The 22,827-nt window shown below is 38.3% G+C and overlaps 2 protein-coding genes and 1 long non-coding RNA gene across 3 annotated transcripts in view; 1 reads left to right on the forward strand and 2 right to left on the reverse strand.

Annotated features, from left to right (window-relative positions):
• The window catches only part of LOC311087311 (uncharacterized protein), a 595,635-nt gene that overhangs the window by 49,733 nt on the left and 523,075 nt on the right, over positions 1–22,827 (forward strand). The gene's annotated exons all lie outside the window — the stretch shown is intronic.
• Positions 507–14,410, reverse strand: LOC311087030 (E3 SUMO-protein ligase ZBED1-like; the record flags this gene model as incomplete). Its single annotated transcript, XM_084120282.1, has 4 exons — positions 507–572; positions 6,314–6,687; positions 8,480–9,191; positions 13,412–14,410. The coding sequence occupies 4 exons, from the start codon at positions 14,408–14,410 to the stop codon at positions 507–509; spliced, it is 2,151 nt and encodes a 716-aa protein (XP_083976408.1).
• On the reverse strand, positions 17,721–22,757 carry LOC311087380. Its single transcript, XR_014607250.1, has 3 exons — positions 22,614–22,757; positions 21,654–21,743; positions 17,721–19,100 (listed from the first exon to the last, which is right to left on the reverse strand). It is a non-coding gene; the product is annotated as an uncharacterized lncRNA (long non-coding RNA).

The following is a 22,827-nucleotide window of genomic DNA, read 5'->3' on the forward strand; positions in this document are numbered from 1 at the left end:
TTCACATCAATATTATTAATATATTTAACACACACTTAATAAATTCAGTAAGTTTACTCACTTAAAACAATCCACCCCTCCCCCACCCTCTGACGTGACGACAACTCAACGGTTGAGTGAGCGCGCGCTGTTTAAATACTCTCCAGTTTTTCTCTTCTCAGCGGCGCAGAATTGGTGCATTTCCTCTGTGAAATTCAGGTTTGTGTATGTTTTATTTTATCTATAAAATCATTACTGTGCTTTAAATCATTTTATTTAATGCAAAACAACATACAGAGTCGTAATGTGACACCGAAACGAGAGTCGTGCCTGTCTTTTCACGTGATTGAAACGCCTTGCATAAAACACACAACTTTATTCCTAGTGATAATGAATATAATTAATTTGGATGATAAAATGTCCTCAGAACTGTGCACTGTTTGTTTATTGGCCGGTTATGGAGTCAGTCGCTCGCAGTATCTTTCGGCTGTGAGTGAAACGCAGGACGGCGGTCTGAAGTTCAAAGTTCACCCGCAGAGTGCGAGTCCATCTCCGGCTCGAGAACCAGCGCTGATCCGGTGGATGTTGGATAACTATTTTACAAAGGTAAATAAAAAAAGTTAATATACTCATGAATAAAAATGGTTAATATTACTCAGAAATATTGTTTTTTAAATGTTAAATTATTTCTACTAAATTTTATTTGTTAATGTACCAGATGCAGTTACTCAGATTTACTATTTTTTTACTAGCATTTACTCAATTCATACAGTATATTTCATTGATTTCACAGCTTTACAATTTACGAAATTTTTTTGAGTGTAAAAATGTTTAACCAAAAAAACTGAGTAAATCATAGTTTTTTTTAGAGTGTACTTGATTAGTTAATCTTCCTCCACCTGTGTCTAGTTAGTTTCCTCATTTCATTCTGTGTATTTATACTCCATTATCTTCAGTCGCTTGTCGGTTCTCGTTAATGTTAGACGTGGTTGTGTCTGTCCTGCCTGAGTTTAATCAGTAAAAGACTGTGTTACCCCTCATCTTCGTCTTGTGCCTTCAACTACCACCCAGACGTTACGGTCTAATAAAATTACTTCTGTTATATTAATATAGGGCATATCAATTTTAATTTGCAGTTTAATACATTGGTTATGCAAATACATTTTATTTCAACATATTTCAGTCGATTTCACTCATCTAAGTATAGTATAGTATGGAGCTATTCTTGTGCCAATAAAAAATGAACGTAGCTTTTCAAGAAACTAATGAAAATATAAATTGAAACTAAATAAATTATCTCTAAAACTGAAAAAGAATAAATCGCAGGCAAATTTTTTGACTTCGTTTTTAATACACTGCATGTTTTGCTAACTATTTCTCATATTTCAATCGCTGATCTGAACTTACAAATGCGCCTCCAGAGTTTTCATTTACGCTTCTGAAGTTTTCGTTTATGCTCCCAGAGTTTTCGTTCGCCGTTCTGACACATTTCTCTCGTGGGGGCGGGGCTAGTAGCAGTGTGTTCTCATTGGTTACTGAGCTTTTGATTGATAGCTTCGTGACCTGGAAGTGAAGACGTCAGTGGTGTGTTTATGTGTGGATGTGAGCATCTGTAATCGCAGCTTTCTATTTCATTGAGTGATATTAAGTTTATATCTGTATTTATTTGCTGCTACACTATATTGTTGAGATGATCTCTTATAGAAGGAATAGCACAGACGAATGATATTTATCATTAGTCATCGTCGCTATATCAGGAGGATACTGGATAACGTTAGCCTACTCGTGGTAAGTCTGATTTTTGTTTTTTTTAATACTATACTAATACTATTTATAATACAGCACTGGCTTTTATCAGGTGGAGAGGCATTTTAGAGCTCAGTGAGAGCCCATAACATTATACAGCTGAGCTGTGTTGTCTTGATTTACGTTAACTGTTAGCCCAATCATTACATGACTTGTTTATCTACATTCGGTTACAGTCTTCGATTAGATCATATTTCCCCCCAGCCACCCCAAACAACATTGAGCTAGAGTACTGTACAGTAGCCTATCTGTACTGTATCAGTCAATGACCGATGCCATAGGACCAGAGCGCTGTCAATCACTGCCTGATTCAACTTTGGCAATGTAAAGCCTTTTTTACCATGCCAATAAAGCTATTTAAACCTGAATTTCTCAACTGCTGATTAATTTGCGATGCAGAGTTTTTGAAAGAGGAGAGACACGACTTGACCACAGAACATGTCTCTGTTCGTAATATGTAAACACTCAATTATTTTGAAGTATCGCCCTGGTCGCAATATTTATTCTGATTACTTTTGTGTGATAAAGATGACTGATTAAGCTATTATATGTATCTAGTATGAGTAACAAATTGCTTTTTCTGTGTCCATATTTGACTAATAATAATGAAAAAAAGTGCACTTCAAATGAACATTTCTTTGACAAATGTTAAATCTTTAATAGTCTTTAATAATAAATATATGTCCACATTAAAAACTTAATACATGCAAGTAATTATGACTGAAAACATCCAGCAACTAGGGAATACACAGCCATATGTTTATATATAGGGCAATACAGCCATCTACTGGTTACACAACAGTATTACAGATGATAAATGCTGCTTGACTCCGAGGTAAATATTTAGTACTGTAAAATCCCTTAAATATATATATATAATAAATATTTTAAGTCTGCAGCTTGTTACTGTATGGGGAGTTCAAAGCAGTTTGTATTGTTAGATTATAATACATTTCTTCTCTCATTTTCCAGGGAGTGGAGCAACTTTTCCATAAACAAAATTCTGATGCTGACACAGAGGATGGAGTGATAGTACCAGAGATCCACTGTCCCTATCAGACAATAATCTTACTTTGTTCAGACACATCACCTTTGAATGACTGGGATCTTGATCTTCAGACACCTGATTTATTTTAATATAAACTAGCAAATATTTCAATTTCCTCTAGATTAAAACAAACATAGTTCGCAAGTACACAAGAGGTTTCACTTTATTCTTATTAATCTATGCTGATCTTGGTTCACCCAAAAATACAATTCTCTCTTATTTTACTCACCCTCAAGCTGTCCCAGATGCATTTTACTTTCTTTCTACAGATAAACATGAATTAAGATTGTAAGGAAAGTAATCCATCTCTGCGAGTCCTAAAGATGCTTTAAACCACACACAGTGAGCGTGACGGCAATCCATGCGACCTCAGTGGATGAATCAATGCCTTCTGAAGTCAAACAATAGGCTAGATAAAATAATAATAATGTAAACTGTTTTAACTATTAAAAATCTTACGTACATGGGTTACAATCCACTTGTATTATGGACTCACAGAGATGGATTATTTCCTTAAAACTCTTTGTCTATGTTTATGTCAAGAAGAAAGTCATATACATCTGGGATGGCATGAAGGAGTAAATGATGAGAGAATGCTCATGTTTTGGGTGGACTATCCTTGCACTGCTTGTGTCCAGTCACTGCTTTGTTACTTGTACTGCAACAGGAACTGCTCAAAGAATCATTGCAACATTTAAAATGTATATGAATTTTTTAAATGTATTCTGTATTTGTAATTGTGCATTTTGTATAGTAATGTATATCATGAGAATACTGTGCATTACATGTATATTATGCAGTTAATGTTTTGTGGATTCTGGTCTTTCCGGTCACAACATAATTGCATCCAAGACCTTCACTTCGATACTTGTGTATATGCTTTAGTGACAATAAAGAATGTACATTTATTTGAATTCATATTTTCAATTTCATTAATTTAACTGGTTGTATAAGTCACGATTGAAATGGTTGATGATTGTTAAAATATATTTAAATTAAATGAAAATGTTAATTAAATGAAATAACTAAATATAATTATCAATTTAAAAAAAATGGCAATAAGAACATTCTTTGTGTGACATGTAATGAAATGCCCTTTGAGGTCTGTATCTGACAGCAGGCCACGACTGTAATTTTCATTTTGTTTAAATTCCTCTTATTTAAGTGATCATTAATTTTGATGGTGTAAATGTATATCATGCTAACAATGAGTAGTGTGATAGCCATGGCTGCCAACCTTGATTACCTGGTTGAAGTTTGACTTTCTTGACGGCTGAATATATCACACACGTTTGCTAGTATTCTCTTTAAATTGTAACAGCTGAACCTAATCAGAGCCTAACATGCAAAATAATCATCAGGAATAAACAAATATTCTTTGAAAACATTGGACACTACAATATTTTAAGTATTATATACAGACAGTACTTTAATGTGCAATTACACCTGAATAGACTGAATAGATCTCTTGTGCTCCTAAAAAGCTTCTGTCAACTAAGTAGTAGCAGCAGGTAAATACAGATAAAATTAAAAAACAAACATAACTTATCACTAAAATGAAATAGAAAGCTGCGATTACAGACGCTCACATCCACACATAAACACACCACTGACGTCTTCACTTCCAGGTCACGAAGCTATCAATCAAAAGCTCAGTAACCAATGAGAACACACTGCTACTAGAATGAGAGAAATGTGTCAGAACGGCGAACGAAAACTCTGGGAGCTTAAACGAAAACTTCAGAAGCGTAAATGAAAACTCTGGAAGCGCATTTGTAAGTTCAGATCAGCGATTGAAATATGAGAAATAGTTAGCAAAACATGCAGTGTATTAAGAGCCAGGGGTAAACGTTTGATCAAGAAGATAGTGATATGTACATTTTTCTTATTTTCTTTTATGTTAATATCGTATTTAGCCTCTGAAGGGCAGTATTAAATTAATTAATTTTTAAACAAAATATGAACAATTTACACGCCCTGGCTCTGAATGGATGTTTCCTTCTTGTGCATCACTGAATGTTTTCAGTGTTTGTAATACCAGTAGTTGTGTATGAATCCCAGTGTGAAAAGATGGATCTCAAAATCATACAATCACTGCTAGTAAAGAGTCAAATATGCAGAAGATGCTGGAAAAGCAAAGAATGTGCAGGAGCTGGAGGATTTTTCTGAAGACCATTGGGCAGTTTAACTGTTCGGGACAAAGGGATTCATGAACAACCATTAAAAAACAAAAAACAACAAAAAAAAAACAGTTGTGGATCATTCAGGCAATGACACACAGTATTAAAAATCAAGCTTATGTAATTTGTCTTGTAATTTGTGTTTGTATTTTGTCTTGTGGACTAGGCTATAGCCTAGGCTACTTAAACATCTGTAATGTGAAAAAGCTTTTTCAGGGCAGTATAAAAAAAATAAAAGTTTTTATGATCTGTATTATTAAAAAATAAATAAAATAACATTTTAGAGGTTCTGCAAGGTGTAGTAGTAGTAGTAGTATATATTTATTGTCCCTTTAGGGAAATTCTTTTTCACATTTCCAGAAACGCTTTTCATTGTACATACTCACGGCACATATAGACATACATATTTTCATACACAGTAGACACTTGACACATACATATATGGGAAAAACATACATTATTTCACTGCAAAACAATTTATCTATCTGTGTGGCTTTGTCTTATTAAGTGTTTGGATGGCTAAAGGGATTAGACTTCTGCTGAAGCGGGTTTTATTGCATCTTATGCTTCTGAACCTCCTGCCGGAGGGTAGGAGTAAGAAGTAGCGGTTGAGTGGGTGAGTAATGTCCAGGGATATTACATGAGCGATACGTGTGATGGCTTTGGTGTTTAGTTCTTGTAGATTTGGAGTGGGCAAACCTATTATTTTGGTGGCAGTATTGGTTATCTGGGTAAGTTTGTTACGTTTTTTTACAGTAAGCATGTTGAAAAAACTGGTGGAACAGTATAATAGGATGGGTTGAACAATGCTAATATACAATAGTAGAAGTAGATGGGGGGCAACATGAAGTCCTTTTAGTTTACGCACCGCTGACAGTCTTTGGGTTCCTTTTTTCTGTATGTCTGTTGTGTGATGTTCAAAGGTGAGGTTATTGTCAATTGTGAGTCCAAGATATTTGAAGTGATCTACTGTCTCTACTATTTCGTTGTTAATGATAATGGGGTGGTGGGATTGTGCCGATCCAAAAACCATTTCTTTTGTTTTGCTGATGTTAAGTTTGAGATAGTTATTTCCACACCACTGCGTGAAGTGGGAGACTGTGTTAAGATATTCTTGGGTCGAATGTGTGTCTGTGAGGAGTCCAAGGATTGCAGTGTCATCGGCATACTTGAGGAATATGGTGTTGGGTGAGGGGCTGGTACAGTCGTTTGTGTAAAGGGTGTAAAGAAAGGGGCTTAAAACACAGCCCTGCGGGGCTCCTGTGTTGGAAGTCAGTATAGTTGTGGTGGTTGTGCTTACCCGTACAGCCTGTTGTCTGTTGGTGAGGAAATTGTGGAGAATATGGATCAGGCGGGAGGGGACATTGAGGTGGAACAGTTTCTGGATCAGTAGATGTCTCTGAATGGTGTTGAATGCAGAGCTGAAATCTGCAAACAGAATCCTGACAGTCGTGCCTGGAGAATCCAGATGTTGTAGGACGAGGTGCAACAGGCATGCTACAGCGTCCTCAGTGCCTCTCTTGGCCTTGTAAGCAAATTGGAGGGGATCCAGATGTGGACGGACATGTGGCAGGATGGATTGTAGCAGCAAATACTCCAGACACTTCATCAGGATGGGTGTAAGAGCAATGGGGCGGAAGTCATTGAGTTCTTTGGGACGTGTTTTTTTTGGTACTGGAATTATTGTAGCAGGTGTATGTAAACTTATTACTAAAGTATAATGTAACAAAAAACATAACATTATTAGACCCCAAAATGTTGCAATGGTTATCACGTTCTCATGTTGCTATGGTTACTATGTCAAATCAAAGGACTATAATTTAGCGGGTTCACTCGCACATTTAAATGCTGTTATCACTCCTCAAACTTTACAGTGTGAATGTAACCACTGGTCCTCTAGAAGCATGAAAAACAAAACTATTATTTAGATCGTCAATAGCGCTCCCTTTAAGCCATCACTTAGGCTACTTACCGCGTTCTGCACTCTCACTGAAACTCTCATCATAAACACTGAAGTTGTCCGCACTGCAGTGAATCTCTTATTTACATCGCTTCTAGACTTTGTTGTTTATAAGAAGATTTTTGCGAAAGGATAAAGCTCGCGCTGATTCTGAACATTTTGAGTGAATTCTCCGCATGGTGACTAAAACGCCTCTGATTTGCCACTGCGTTCATGCGCGTAATATACATGTCTGTGATTGGCTACAATGCTCAACGCTGAAACAACACTAACGTTAGCTTCGTTTCGTTTTTGAATAATAAAATATTGTGTCCTCCAGTGGCTGGACTCGACTGTACTCGGCAAATTTTCCGAGTCTAAAATGTCCGAGTCCGTGACAAGTCCGAGTACAAATTCACCCGAGTGCGTGACAAGTCCGAGTTCATTCAAAATTGGACTCGAGTCCGGACTCGAGTCCGAGTACCCCAACTCTAGTCGAAGCGCACAGATTTGCCACTTCGCTTGATGCAAGCTCTCTTGACAGTTTTTTTTTTTCTTTGTGTGAATTCAAATTCAGATCACGGGCCCTATTTTAACGATCTGAAACGCAAGTGTCAAAGCGCAAAGCGCAAGTAACTTTGTGGGCGGGTCTTGGCGCTGTTGCTATTTTCCCAGCGGGATAAATGACTCTTGCGCCAGGCGCAAATCTAAACTGGGTTGGTCTGAAGTAGCTTCATTATTCATAGGTGTGGTTTGGGCGTAACGTGAAATAAACCAATCAGAGCGTCATCTCACATTCCCTTTAAGAGCAGGCGCGCTTTGTTCTAAAGCGGATTCCTATTATAACGGCGGATTTGCCAGGAGCGGTTCACAGCCGAGGAGAGCAACGCTCTCGTCAGGGACGTTGGGGATGGAGAAACCCACCCAAATTAACTTCGGTTAAAAAGGCGTATGATAATTTGGGTAAATGTGTAAGCTAGATGTATGCTTTTATAATAAATTGTCTATCTATCTATCTATCTATCTATCTATCATAATAATGTATGATTTGCAAAAATGAAAACTGCTGCTTCTGTGTAGATGAGAGAATCAAAGTGTATGCGCGTTGTGCACACGCTACATTGATTATGGCCAAGCTCTGTAAATCAGAGATCTGAAGATAGATCAGCATAAACAAGGACAAACAAACACATTTTTATTTATCGTATTGATCAGTAATAGATATTTATTTGTTCATGTTTATTTCCCATATTTTTACTTTAAGATTAGTCGTCGTCATCAAACAATCACTTAAACTAACGAGGCAATTGAACATAAGGAACACGTTTATTTAACATTTATTATTTCACATTTAGAACAGGAACATTTAGAACAGAAATGGAATGATGTCTGAAAAAAAAAATGCTGGCAAAACGAAATATAGGCTAGGCTATGTTTACATCCCAGCCTTCATATTTTTTGCTAGAAAAACTAGCATGTTCACTTTGTCAGGTTTAAGGGAGGCCCTGAAAGACGTAACGACGTTACCTGCCGCACTGAACACACGTTCTGAGGGAATGCTTGTAGCGCAAATGGTCATATATTTTCGGGCTACTTTTGAAAGCAGAGGGAATCGGACACGATTGTCCCGCCACCAGACAAGAGGGTCTGCGTGGGAATCCAGGGCTTCCTCCTGCAAATACCTTCTGATCTCTGTGTCTACACGAATTCTCTTGGGGGTCGGAGTAGATGTTTTTTCTTTTCTTTTCCCAAGTAAGTCAGCCAGATTCGGTTTTCTGGGAGGGTTGGGTGCACTTGCTCCCTCTCCATCACCGTCATCACGCTGCTCTTCGGGCACATCCATCATCTCTTCCATGAGCTCATCCTTCACCTCGTCAGCAATGTCAATGTCCTTATACCTAGGGTCGACAAACGCGGTCTTTGCCAATAGCTTTTGAGTTGAGGGTGCACTGTATTTTTCCATCAAAATGGCAGACATTTTTTCTTTCAGGTTGCGCGTCAATTGGGTGTCCTCCTCAGCTGGGAGCAGCAGATCCTCGGTGACTTGCTGCAGCACTGGTTTCAAAGAGGATGCGGTAACTGCTCGCTCAGAAGATTCCATGACCTCCATGTCCTGCCACGTCGGAATTAGGTGTTGAGTGCGCCGGTCATCCAAAACCCTCCGAATGGCAGGGCCTTGCTCAAGAATGCGCGCAATCATTTTTTGCTTCGTTCCCCATCCCCACCTGGTGGGGCAATCCTGTGAACAAATTAAAACACATTTAGGATAGACTTTGCTTTAACATTATTTAAATTTACATATTTTTATATTACTTATATATAATATAATATAATATTTAATATGATTTATATTTAATATGATTTATATTTTTATATTTTATATTACATATTTTTACATTTTTAGCCTATATTAATTTACATATCTCGTGTGCGCTTTTGTCTCAGTGGTTAATGAAGGCTATTTAAGGAAGGCTATTTAATTTAACAAAGTGTCGTCGCTGCTCACACTACCGTGATTGTATATTACTTATAATATAAATATTATTTATATTTATATTTTTATATTTTATAACATATTTACATATTTATATTAATTTACATAGCCTATCCCATGTGCGCTTTTGTCTCAGTGGTTCAAGCCTATTTAACCCTTGTGCATTGTTCAAATTTACAACCTTTCGTTGTGTTCGTGGCTGAAAACAGCCACTACTTTAAACTGCTGTAAAAATGTATCAGATAAATATTTTTTTCAATTTTTTTTGCATAAATCTATTAATCAACCTCAGTCCTGCTCAAAAATACTAAATGTTTAAAAAGAAATCAGGATTTTAACTCTTTAATTGCCAAATTCGTAAATGATGTCACCGATTTGGGAAAAAAAACACACAAAATGACTCATTTTCAATATAAAATGTGATTGTGGACTGGATTTTTTTTTACCTTTTATCACAGTCTTGGACATGTCAAAGATTAGAAATAACATTGGTTTTGATGCATTGTTAGTTTTTGTGCAGCATCAGATTTTAACTTTTTCTCCCTCATTTACTGTTCGTGGCTGTTTTTGCCCCATTGACTTCCATTATAACCACATTTTTTGATTGCAAAGCCATGACACCATATAATCATGCATTTTTGATTGTTGGAGGTTTTCCCTGTTGGGAAGAGGTAAAATTTGTAATTTTTACTGTTGATAACCAGGTGGCACCATTAACCCTTTAGATAGGCCTGTGCAAAAAAAAGCTTAGTTTCTGGCTTTTACATGGAGTTATATGGAGTTTATATGGAGTATAATAGCATAATAAAGTGTGTGTGTTTGTGTTTGTGTGTGTGTGTGTGTGTGTGTGTGTGTGTGTGTGAGAGAGAGAGAGAGAGAGAGAGAGAGAGTGTGTGAGAACTCACATTGATGCGTCTGAGAAAATCAAAACATGCACCTCAGCTCTCAGAACTAAACAAAAACAAAGTAAGTCTTTATGCATCTGCTGCCTTTTGATGGTGAGAAATGCAGACTAAACAAAAACAAAGCAAGTGGATTTAAACACTTGCATGCAAGCCTGCTGGTCATTTGATGGTGAGAAGAGCAGCAAGCAACATGAAAAAGAGCTTGACTTGTAGTGAAGTTTTAGAGATGATTATGCAGCCTGACCCCTCCAGCGAGCTGCAGGATGTATCGTCTTCTCCCTCTGACACCACAGACTCAGGAGAGTCAGATCCTGATTTGGATGTGGCACCCTCATCATCCTCTCTAGCTTCCACTGAAGTCGAGGAGGATTCGGAGGATCCTGGATCTGGGTGGATTGGGAGAAACGGCGAAGTGTGGTTTTCCACCAACGCGGAGACAATTCCCTTTCTTTAGCCTGCCAGAGGCGTGACTCCAGGGCCGACGCGCTATGCCATCGCAAGGGTCCAGAACATGGATTCTGTGTTCAATCTGTTTTTTACGGAGGAGATGATTGACCTCATTGTCAGCATGACTAACCTCCATGGGCGCCGCACAATGAGAAACTGGACCGGGGTGGACTCCACAGATCTCCGTGCCTACATGGGGCTACTGATTTTGGCCGGCGTCTACAGGTCCAGAGGGGAGTCCACACGTTGCCTGTGGGATGATCGCAGTGGTCGTGCGATTTTTAGAGCCACCATGTCCCTCTCAAGATTCCATGAAATCAGCAGAGCTCTACGCTTTGACGACAAGCTGCAAAGACCAGCTTGCCGTAGAGAGGACAAGCTTGCCCCGATCAGCCTTGGTCGGGACGATCAGGAAAAATAAACCAGAGCTGCCACCCAACCTGGTGCAGGCTAAAGGACGACCTGCCCTCTCCACCGTCTTCGCCTTCACGAAGAACACCACGGCTGTGAGTTACGTTCCGAAACGGGGGAGAAATGTGATCCTCATCAGTACAAGGCACCGCGAAGCAGTGGTGACAGAGGGACCAAAAAAGAAGCCAGAGATAATCGCAGATTACAACCGCTGCAAGGGAGGTGTCAACAATCTAGACAAGGTATGTGCCATTACACATTTGTTACTACATGCATCCTATTCCAGTTAATTTTTACTTGAATTCATGTGCTTGTTAGAGATAAATTTAGGAGACACTGTTTGTCTTTTGACAATGGTTGCATGATTATTCTCATTGTCATGTGCAGCTTCAAAAATACTTATTATGAAATCTGTACTTATTCTTTTCTTGTTCTTTTATTTCTGTAGGTTGTCGGCACCTACAGCTGCAGAAGGAGGACCAATCGGTGGCCACAGACGTTATTTTTTAATATGGTGGACGTCTCTGCATATGTCATCTTCACAGCTGTGGATCCCTCCTGGAACCAGGCAAAGCTGTTTCGGAGAAGGCTTTTCCTAGAAGAGCTGGGAAATTCTATGGTCTCTGCAGCAATATTGAGGAGAGAGCGCCTCCCTCACGCACCAGTTGCTGCTGCACTGGTGAGAGAGATTCACTCTTCTGCAGCTGTCCCTCCAGACACAAATCCACAGACACCAGCAGGCACCAGCAGCTCAGAAGGGAAGAGGGGAACATGCAAGTGGTGCACAGGACAAAAAAAGAGAACAGTCAGCACTTGCATCCGTTGTGGTGGACACACTTGCAAAGAGCACCAAGTGATATGCTGCAAGTCCTGCTGGGAAGACTGAAAACACACACACACACACACACACAGTTTGTGGTTCATTTAATTGTTTAGTTCTTCATCCATCCTCAACTCTTGAACCATTGTTCAGTTTATTTGAAGTTGTTGTTGCATTTTGGTTCATAATAAATTGTTCATAAATCTGATGCAGCTGCTGAGTAGTTTTGTTTTTTTTGCACAGGCCTATCTAAAGGGTTAATGGTGCCACCTGGTTATCAACAGTAAAAATTACAAATTTTACCTCTTCCCAACAGGGAAAACCACCAACAATCAAAAATGCATGATTATATGGTGTCATGGCTTTGCAATCAAAAAATGTGGTTATAATGGAAGTCAATGGGGCAAAAACAGCCACGAACAGTAAATGAGGGAGAAAAAGTTAAAATCTGATGCTGCACAAAAACTAACAATCCATCAAAACCAATGTTATTTCTAATCTTTGACATGTCCAAGACTGTGATAAAAGGTAAAAAAAAATCCAGTCCACAATCACATTTTATATTGAAAATGAGTCATTTTGTGTGTTTTTTTTTCCAAATCGGTGACATCATTTACGAATTTGGCAATTAAAGAGTTAAAATCCTGATTTTTTTAAAAAAAAATAGTATTTTTGAGCAGGACTGAGGTTGATTAATAGATTTATGCAAAAACAATTGAAAAAAATATTTATCTGATACATTTTTACAGCAGTTTAAAGTAGTGGCTGTTTTCAGCCACGAACATAACGAAAGGGTAGTAAATTTGCCCACGGTGTACTGTTGAGTTTTTGAAAAATTTCAAAGCATTTTCCCAAAATATGTGTCAAAATAAGATTTGTCACCAAAAATCATTCCATTTGCTGAAACACAGAGAAAGTTATGGCCAAATTAAGACTCAAAAATACCCCGTAGTGGATGAAAACATCCCCAACAGCACATAAGGGTTAATTTAACAAAGTGTCGCTGCTCACAATACTGTGATTGTTTTTTACTTATATATAAATATTATTTATATTTATATTATTTATATTATATATTTTTACATTTATATTAATTTATACATCTTGTGTGCGCTTTGGTCTCAGTGTGGTTCAAGGCTATTTAACGAATGTTATTTAATTTAACAAAGTGTCGCACACTACCGTGATTGTAAGCCTGCCAGACGGATATCTTTTTCGATAGCCTTTTAATGAAATTGGAATTTCAGAATCACATAGGCTACTTAAATGTTTAATTGCCTACAATAGATTATTTATTGATTATATTGAATTAAATCTCGCAGGCCCAGCTTATTTGTAATCAATCTTTCCAAAAACAGAGTTGGAAGAGAGTTAAAACTTACCAGTACTAAGGAGTGCTGAGGCAGGTCCAGCTCAGTTTGTTCTTTCTGAAGCCGCTGTTTCTTTTGCCAGCTATGGGAGAAAGCGGTCACCAGCGTTCGACACAAACCCATGGCCCGGGCAGTGCGTTCTTTTTCTGCTTTCATGGAGTTGGTGACGGCTAAATGGAGGTTGTGGCCAAAGCATGGTAGCCATCCCCATCCAAGTTTCCTCACCGCAGCCACAATGTTTGCTCCGTTATCAGTAGTGACACAAGCCAACCTCTTATCATCCAGAGACCATTCTTCAAGAGCGGATCGCAGAGCCTCGGACAGGTTATCACTTATGTGACTTTCTGGCATGAAGGAGGTCTCCAAACACCTTGACTTCAGCTCCCAGTTGGTGTTCAGGTAATGAATTGTCACGCTCATATAGGGCATCATATTAACGCTTGACCACATATCTGTTGTGAGAGAAAAATGGTCAGCGTCCTTTAACTCGCGAGTCAAACTGTCCTTCATTTTCGCATACTTCTCTGGTACTGCCTTTTTTGAAAAGTATTTTCTGTCAGGGGGGACATATTGTTTGTCGAAGGCTTTTAGCATCGCCTTAAAGGCTGGCTTCTCGACTAAGTTAAATGGCAACTTTTCCTCCACCAGAAGGCGGGTCACACTATCCGTCAGGGTTCGCCACTGATGGCTGTTGCGTTGGTACTTAGTCCCTTTAGCAAACGAGTCTGCGATCCCCAGCTGTCGTCCCTGGCCTGAGGTTGTGGGCCGATCTTCAGACGAAGCACTTGTGGTGCTGCCAAGGGCAGCAAATGTTGCCGGATGATGGATTCGAAGATGCGTCCTCAGGTTGGAAGTATTTGAGCGTGATACCGGTATCTTTTTGTGGCAAATTCTACAAATGGGCTCACTCAAATTGGCTGGAAGTCCTTTTTCGTCTGGTTCAAAGCCAAAATGTGCCCATATTGGCGACGTGACATTTGGCTTTGCCACCAAGTTAGCCCTCTCCGCCATGTTTCGATGGAATAGTAGCTTATCTACCTACGCACAACGCGCAACGGCTGCGCAACCACGTGAGAGAATTGTGTTAAGCATGTGCAATTAAAAACTGAGGTCCTGCTTTTGGGGCTTTCTCATGAGTCATGCGCCTGTATTTTATGCTTTAGTTTAGTAAAATGAAATTCAAATTATAGACTACAAGACATTACACAGGTACTCTCGCATATAATAGTCAATACAAATGGAATGTTATTATGTGTCATGGAACATTGCGCTCCCCAACTTGCGAAAGGTCCATCTTTTGTTTAGTTTTGTTTAGAAAACCTTGAATCCATGTAAGACACGTCAAGACACAATCCATGTCATTAGAATCAATGAATCCATGTAATTAGACACAACGTGCACACATGTGCAGGCCAAGGTTTTTTTTTTTTTTTTTTTTGCAGTGATGACGGTGACGAGTTCAGACCCGCAGTAGGCGTCACGTGACCGCGGTATTGCGGTAATGCGGTAACCGTCCCATAGGGGTGTGCATTGGCACTGCCCTCACGATTCGATTCGATTACGATTCACCAGGTAACGATTCGATTCAATTCGATTCTACGATGCATTGCGATGCATCAAAATTCTACTGCACACAACAAGGCAAAATTTTCATCAGTCATGAGGCAATACAAGCAGTCAGATATTGAACAACAGATTTTATTGGCTGCTATGTGTGTATTATCACTCTCCTGTAGCCTATCTTTGACATAAATGTCATTAAATAAAATTGAATGGTACAGGGTATTGGATATGGCATTTTCAAATCTGAAAAAGAAAGCATAAATCACTGCTTTCAGTGCTTTGAATGAGAAATGTTTCTCTTCTCTCTGCTTGAGAACCATTTGAAATTAAATTTCAACTTTATTGTCCAACTCAAGGCCAGAAAATAAACAGTGTATGGTGTAACGGTTCACAAAATTCATGGTTCGGTTCAATACGATACACTTGTGTCACGGTTCGGTACGTTTTCGATACAGCAAAAAGAAAGAAATGCCAGAGAAATTTCCTTGATTTTTTTTATTCTTTTTTTATTAGAACTAACATCATAAAGTATGACATTTTTTTCTTTGAGCAATGATGGAGCTATAATTGACTCTTCTTAGGAGCATATAAAACAAAACAGCTCCTTGGAAAAAATTAAATGTAATATTTTGTGCTTATAAACAAATGTTTATTTTAGTTCAGATTAACATTTGAGGGCAGCAATGTTATTCATAATGTCGAAATAAATCCGACATAACGTTACTTGAAAGCATTATAGCCTACTATTCCTGCCAAAATTCCAAAGTTGCAGTTAGTGTTACTACAGTAAATCCATGGTGAATATTGCAGATCTGTGGAAACTGGATAGTTCATCATGTCACAATGTTTCTTCCTGGTTTCCACGTCAGCGCTGTTTGATCCGTTAATAACGGAGAAATGTGAATGTTTCTCACTAGATCTCGCAGCGATGTTATTACTTTAGTGGCGAGTTCAAATGCTTTCTTTACTGGATCTCTTAGCGCTGTGTAGTATAAGATCGGCTCGCGCTGCGTTGGTCCAAACTGATAAACAGTCCGTCACGAGTAACTCAGTTTCGTTCCGCTTACATTGCGTTTGCAATTTGATGTTGTGGTCGCGTCAGCGTCTACATTATGAGCGCGCTCGCGACGCGCTTACATTTGAAATAACCGTTCGGTTTGAAAATGCGTGCCTTGTACCGAACGGTTTTGTACGAATACGCGTACCGTTACACCCCTAAAACAGTGACATAATCGATTATGGCACTTTGCCGCATCGATGCTGAATCGTGCATGCCCCGCATTGCGATGCATCGCCGAATCGATTATTGTTGACACCACTACCGTCCCAGCCCTAACCTCACACCTTACGACCTATGCCACTGTATATATTTAGTGGTGGGCGTCTTTTTGCCAAAAAGACAGGCACTTAGTGCAAATATACGCTCCATTATCGGAAATGTAAAAAAAAGAAGGTTTTTCTTCCACTCGCTTGGGCGAGAAAAAAATCTATTGGTGTGGTGGGGGCTCTCACTGGCGCCCCCCAGCTGTTTGCGCCCTAGGCGACCGCCTAGTTTGCCTATGCCTAGAAACGGCCCTGTTTAGGCTAATTATAAAATGATCTCTTTTACTTTCGTGTTATAGGGCTTTGACAGTGGCAGTTTTTTACCACTGTGGTGGTTGGGGGGTTGTTTTGAAAATTGAAATAAAAAAATGTAGCAGCTAGTGTTTATTTAACAATTCCGTCAAAGAAGCAACACATTAAAGCCTGTAAAGCATTGAAGATGTTCACAGATTTAATGTGACATTTGAAGTGAGTTGAGCAGTCCTATTTTCCTCATTTTTTGTAATGCCTTGAATAATATGGGGGACATGAATCGCAATATATCGCAGAATCGAATCGCAATACTTGTATTGCAATATGTTGTTGACGGATGTATTCTGTCAAAATGGCTGACACGCGGCTAGGAGTCACGTGATTGGGAGATCCCTATAATATGTATTTACACGACTTTTTATTTATTATTTATTTTTTATGGCGGGTGCTAGAGTTTCGCGTGTGTTCGGCCAATCAGCGTGCACTAAAGTCACTGGTAGAGTGAGTGTGTGTGTGTGTGTAAATTGATCTAGCCACATGGATTGTTTTTTTTATTTTCATAGTGTATTGCATATAGTTATTGTATGTTTTACATTGAATTTGAGTTTTTTTCTTTTTTTACTTAATGGCAGAATTGAAAACCAAACAGGCAGATCACAACCACAGGTAAGCTATTAGCTTATTTCTACAAATTAATCAGATGACAGTTTGTTTTGCTCAGTATTATAATATTAGTGTTTTGCACCTAAACCTTTTTTCCCCACACTGTAAAAAATGATTTGTTAGTTTGACTAAAAAAAGTAAGTTACCTGGTTGCCTTAAAATTGAGTTCATTGAAACTAAAAATGTGAGTTTTTACAACAAGTGATTTTGTTGTCATAATTTAGGATTAAATATTGTATCAACTTATTCAAGCAATCAAAGGGATTAAGTTAACTTACAAATTTAAATTCACTCAACTTAATTCAATATTATATGAACAAACTATTTTAAGTTAACTCAACGTAATCTTAACTACATATAGTTTGTTGTAACAATTAACCAAGAAGTTTACACGGTTGCCTTAAAATTATGAGTTAAGTCAACTTCATGAGTTAAGTCAACTTCAACACAACTTAACATGACAAAAGCTTTTTTGTTAAAACAAATTCTGAAATAACAGAGCACAAATAAACCATAACTTTAACATTTATTATAACATTCACAAAAATATTAATTCATTGAATTGTCTGACAAGTATATCTTAGTATAAATTAGTAGGCCTATGACAGAATTAACTGCTGTTTGAAAAAAAATACATTAAAGCAACAGGATACAAGCTGCTGCTATAAATGTCAAGCATGTGTGAGAATAAACAAATGTCAGTGTGATGACATTAACATCAGCTTGAATTAAGTGTAATAGAATTAAAAACAAAAAACCCATTTAATGAACATTACACATGAAAATCATTTGCTCAAAACAATATTTTGTCTGTTCAATAAAACAATACAAGTATGGAGTATGCGAGTATGTACAACCTCATAAAGTGAATGAAATGAGAAAACTGTTGACAAGCAAACCACAAAATATCAGGCCACTATTCATAACAAATCTCAACGAATAATAAAGAGCATCTCTCAAACAGCATTTAAAGGGATAGTTCACCCAAAAATGAAATTTGTCATTACTCACCCTCATGTCGTTCCAAACCTGTAAGACATTAATTTGTCTTTGGAACACAAATTAAGATATTTTTAATGAAATCTGAGAGCTTTTTGTCCATCCATTGACAGCCTATGCAACTACCACTTTCAAGCCCCAGAAATGTAATAAAGACATCATAGAAGTTATCCATGTGACTCCAGTGGTTTAACCCTTAAGTTTATGAAGCGATGTGAGTGCTTAGTGCAACAATAAAAATATTTACAAAATATTAATCTATCAATCTTCAACGCACATTCATGTTTTTTTTTGTGCAAACAAAGCACTCACTTCATAAACTTGAGCTTAATCTACTGGAGTCACATGGATTACTTCAATTATCAGGCATGAAAACAGGTCAGGGGTAAAAAAGGTGAGAAAGATGCGGCATATATAAAAAATAAACACTTACATTGAAGTTGCATATCTTTGAACAAAATTATTTTCTCCTTTTCATTAGAGCTAGCAAAGAGTTATATTTGTTTCTGAGATTTTGTCTTCAAAGTTGATGAATAAAAACATCAAGTCAGAATGTCAGTGCGTGTGAGTAGGGGAGAGTAAAATCCTCTTCCACTAAACACTGAACAATTTGTTCCTTATTCCGCGAACATGCCTCGCCACCAATTTTCATGAGCACTTTTTGGAGTACTTCAAATGTATATTTGACCTCTTTGGGGTAAGTGATATCCAGAGCATAAAGAAGCCCCATTAGTACAGCAAAGGCATTTGACACGTCCTTTAAGCCATCAAGCACATCCTCCTCCTCTAACACCACAGCCACATCAATTATTTCCTTTGGGAGAAGGTTTGCAGTGTTCTCCTCTGTGACCACCAAGAGTCCAACATTCATCCTCTTCACCACCTCTTCCTCATCAGTTGGCTAATAAGAGAAAAGGGAAATTACTATGAATCATAAAATTACAAAATTACAAAGCATTTGTAGGTTAACAATGAATGAGTTTTAAACAGAGGCGAGCCTGCATAGTCCATAGAATCTATAGTAGGGCTGCACGATATGAGGAAAAGCTGCGATGTGCGATAACTTTGTTTAATATTGCGATGACGATACGACTTGCGATAAATATTCAAATGTGAATGTTAGCTATACTGTTCCCATGTCTTAGTACTTTAATAGGTTCTTTGCGTGATTCTCAAACGTTTATTACCTGCCTGGTTCAGATTACACGATTTTGGCACGATCCGTTTGACGTAGGGTGTTGTGGGGATTCATAAACGACAACGGGCGTCGGGACGCAAGATTCGATCGTTTCATCTCGTATAGTGTCATAGTGGGCGACAACCTATGTTGCATCTGCGATGCTTCACGACATCACAACAGAAAGACTAGCATGTTTAATTTTTTAACGGTCCTCTACGACGGGTTGAGTATTTAAACGAGAGTGAGTGTGCGCGAGTGAGTGAGAGTGCGAGCAACAGTGAGTGTGTGTGTGCGCCAGTGAGCGAGTGTGTGCGTGCAAGTGTGTGTGTGTGCGAGTGAGCGTGTGTGTGTGTGTATGTGTGTGCGCGCGAGTGAGCGAGTGTGCGCGAGTGAGCACAAGTGAGTGATTGAGCGAGGGACAGTGAGTGTGTGTGTGTGTGCGTGCGTGCGTGCGAGTGAATGTGTGTGTGTGACGACATGCGATGACTGGCCGGAAAGCAACGTGTAGTCTGACGTTTCTTGTCCATGACACGAGTCAAGAGTCAAAATCGTGTAATCTGACACCGTGACTATCGTAACAGACACAAAAATCTTGTAATCTGAACCAGGCATTATTCATCGTGTCAGGCTGTCTGTTGCAATTAGGGATGTCCCGATCCGATCACGTGATCGGAAATCGGGCCCGATCACGTGGTTTCAGACTCGATCGGAATCGGACGTTACCTCCCGATCAGGACTCGGATATATATGTATATATATATATTCTCATTATTATTTAACACATCTATAGTTATGCGGTGGCACAGAGTTACGCCGGTTTCACACTGCAAGCGTAAGCAGCGCAGGAGCAGTGCGTATGGTGAGCAGGAGCAGGACACGCGCGTTTTGCTTTCACAATGGCAGCGGCTGAACCGCGGGTTGTGTACAGACAGAGTCTATAATGGATAAGTTGGCATTGCTTTATTTCATTTTCAAATACATTTAAGAGAAAATACTTGTCAAGAAGCTTATTTTATTAATAATTTCATAAATATAACTTTTGGTTCATCTTTGTTTTTATTGTTCTGGCAACAAGTTTGTTTTTGGACATTTGTTTTCTTTTTAAATTGATGTTGGTCATTTGATTGACTGTTTAAAACACAATAGATATCATCAATGCACTTTTTGGATAAAACTGCGGTGTATTTTGGCCATGATCAATGCATATCACTTTAATTCAGCGTAAGTGGCGCAGCAAAAATAGACTGCGCCGAAACGATCGGTGTGAATGCTCTAATCTGTTAACATGGGTGCCGAAAAAAATACGCGCTGCACGCTCTGCTAACGCGTGCAGTGTGAAACCGGCGAGTGCAGTTCCTAAAAGCACATTACTGGCTTTGCAAACACTGTGGCACTTTATTTTTTTATTTTTGTACATGCCTGCTGGGTGTTTTAAGTTGAGGTGCTATTTGTTTATATATTAGACTTTTTTTATATTTACTGTTGCACTAAGTCCAAAAGTGAAGAATTTATTTATTACTTGATTATTCAAGCTACCTCACAGAAGTGCTCTGTTTGTTAACAGAGTTGTTGAATGTTAAAATAAGGTGAATTAAATAAAAAATAAGGAACATCCTGGATCTGTTTTTTGCTCTTCTTTATTCTTTTTTATGTATTATAGAAGTATCGGATCGGGACTCGGTATCGGTAGATACTCAAAATCAAATGACTCGGACTCGGGGGCAAAAAAACCTGATCGGGACATCCCTAGTTGCAATTGTTCATTGCGCAAGTTCATATCGCAATGACGATGAAAATTCGATGTATCGTTCAGCCCTAATCTATAGTATAATTAATGGCAAATGTTCTTTAATGGTTTAATTATTTTAAACCAATAATGCTAGGTCTTGGCTACGTCAGTTTAAAAAAGCTTAAAATTATTTCAGTTACTCCAAAGAACTTTACATTCTACATGGGGTAGACTCCCTCCCCTGAAAAAAAGAAAAGTCATTGGCCAAACCCCATCCCCATAAGAAAAAAACAAACAAAAAAACAAATATGACACTAATAATGTGACAAATTATTTTACTGAAAAACTTTTAGCTTTGCAGTCCAACAAAGTGCAATGTGTTGATAAAATATTTTAAAACACAAAAATAGACTTTTCTTGGTCTGGACGATATATTGTTTAAGCATCGATACTATGATATGTGTATCTGTGATAGCCAGTAGAAAAAAATCCTTAGCATTGAGCCCTGACTTTATTGTATTACAACAAACATGATATTTACATACCTCACAAATTTTGATGAACTTGGAGGGTTCCTCTTTAAGGAAGTAAGGAAACCCAAAAAGGACAAGTGCTCTTCTAGATTGGTTTAAGCTCTGCAATGAAAAACATTGTTTTAAATAAAAACTAGTAGTCATAAGCCACTTTTCCACTGTCATGCCAGTGCAAGCCAGGGCAAACAGCGTGCCGGGAGAGGGCCAATATCCTCGGACCTCGAGCACTGAGGCCAAAATCAAGTTGCGTTTCCACTTTCAGGCCAGTAGCTCTGCAGTGATTCCCTCAAACCCACCCTTAACATGGCTCCATAGAACAACATCAGACAACCCCACCATTACTTAAAGACTTGAGATTCTAGTATCAATATTTGACCAATGTTTTACAATAAAAATGTTACAGTGACATTAACTTATTACTTTGTGTCAGGAGTGCTTATCAATCATTCTGAATCAAACTGGTATTTATCATTTCATATAAAAGAGCATCAACAAATGGGAAAAAAAGGGAAAGGGAAAAAAGAGACATAAAACATGTGTATTTATTATCGCTATGGTTAGCATAAGTAGCCTTTAGCATCACATATAAATATATATCTGCTTCACAGTGATCAGAATCTCCATCGAATCGCAACACTCGCTGGTGTCTTAAAGTGAGTTTTGAACTGAAAATTGCTAAAATTGTCTTAAATGTTGAAGTTAGCTGGTTGCCTGATAAAATAACATGATACATTTATTTTATATAATAAAAAACCTCCAAAAAGCTCTGACCATTTGCCCCGAGGAAGCCCATTTGAGGCCTGATCAAGCCCTGGAAGTGACAGTGTAAGCACGACTGGCCCTGGCACGCACTAGCATGCTCGATTTTGGCCCGATAGTGGAAACACGCCTATGCTGTTGCATGGAAATTTTAATTAATCAGGCATATGACACTGGAACCATTTTTCTAAAAATAAATTAACATATACTCACATCATCCTTAAGAGACTGAATCAGGGTCTTGAGTTCTCCAATGTCTTTGGCTTGGTACAACCGCAAAAATCCGTTACTCGTTACTCATCAAGCCCATGGAAAAAGGTCGCCTTAATGTCGGTGGACACAATGCGTCGAAATTTTGCAGCAATCTAGTAAAATGACAGACCCACAATTAGAATATTACAGTTTTTTTTTTTTTTTTTTTACAATT

Source organism: Abramis brama (genome assembly GCF_963993115.1).
Source record: "Abramis brama genome assembly, chromosome: 7".
Classification (NCBI taxonomy): domain Eukaryota; kingdom Metazoa; phylum Chordata; class Actinopteri; order Cypriniformes; family Leuciscidae; genus Abramis; species Abramis brama.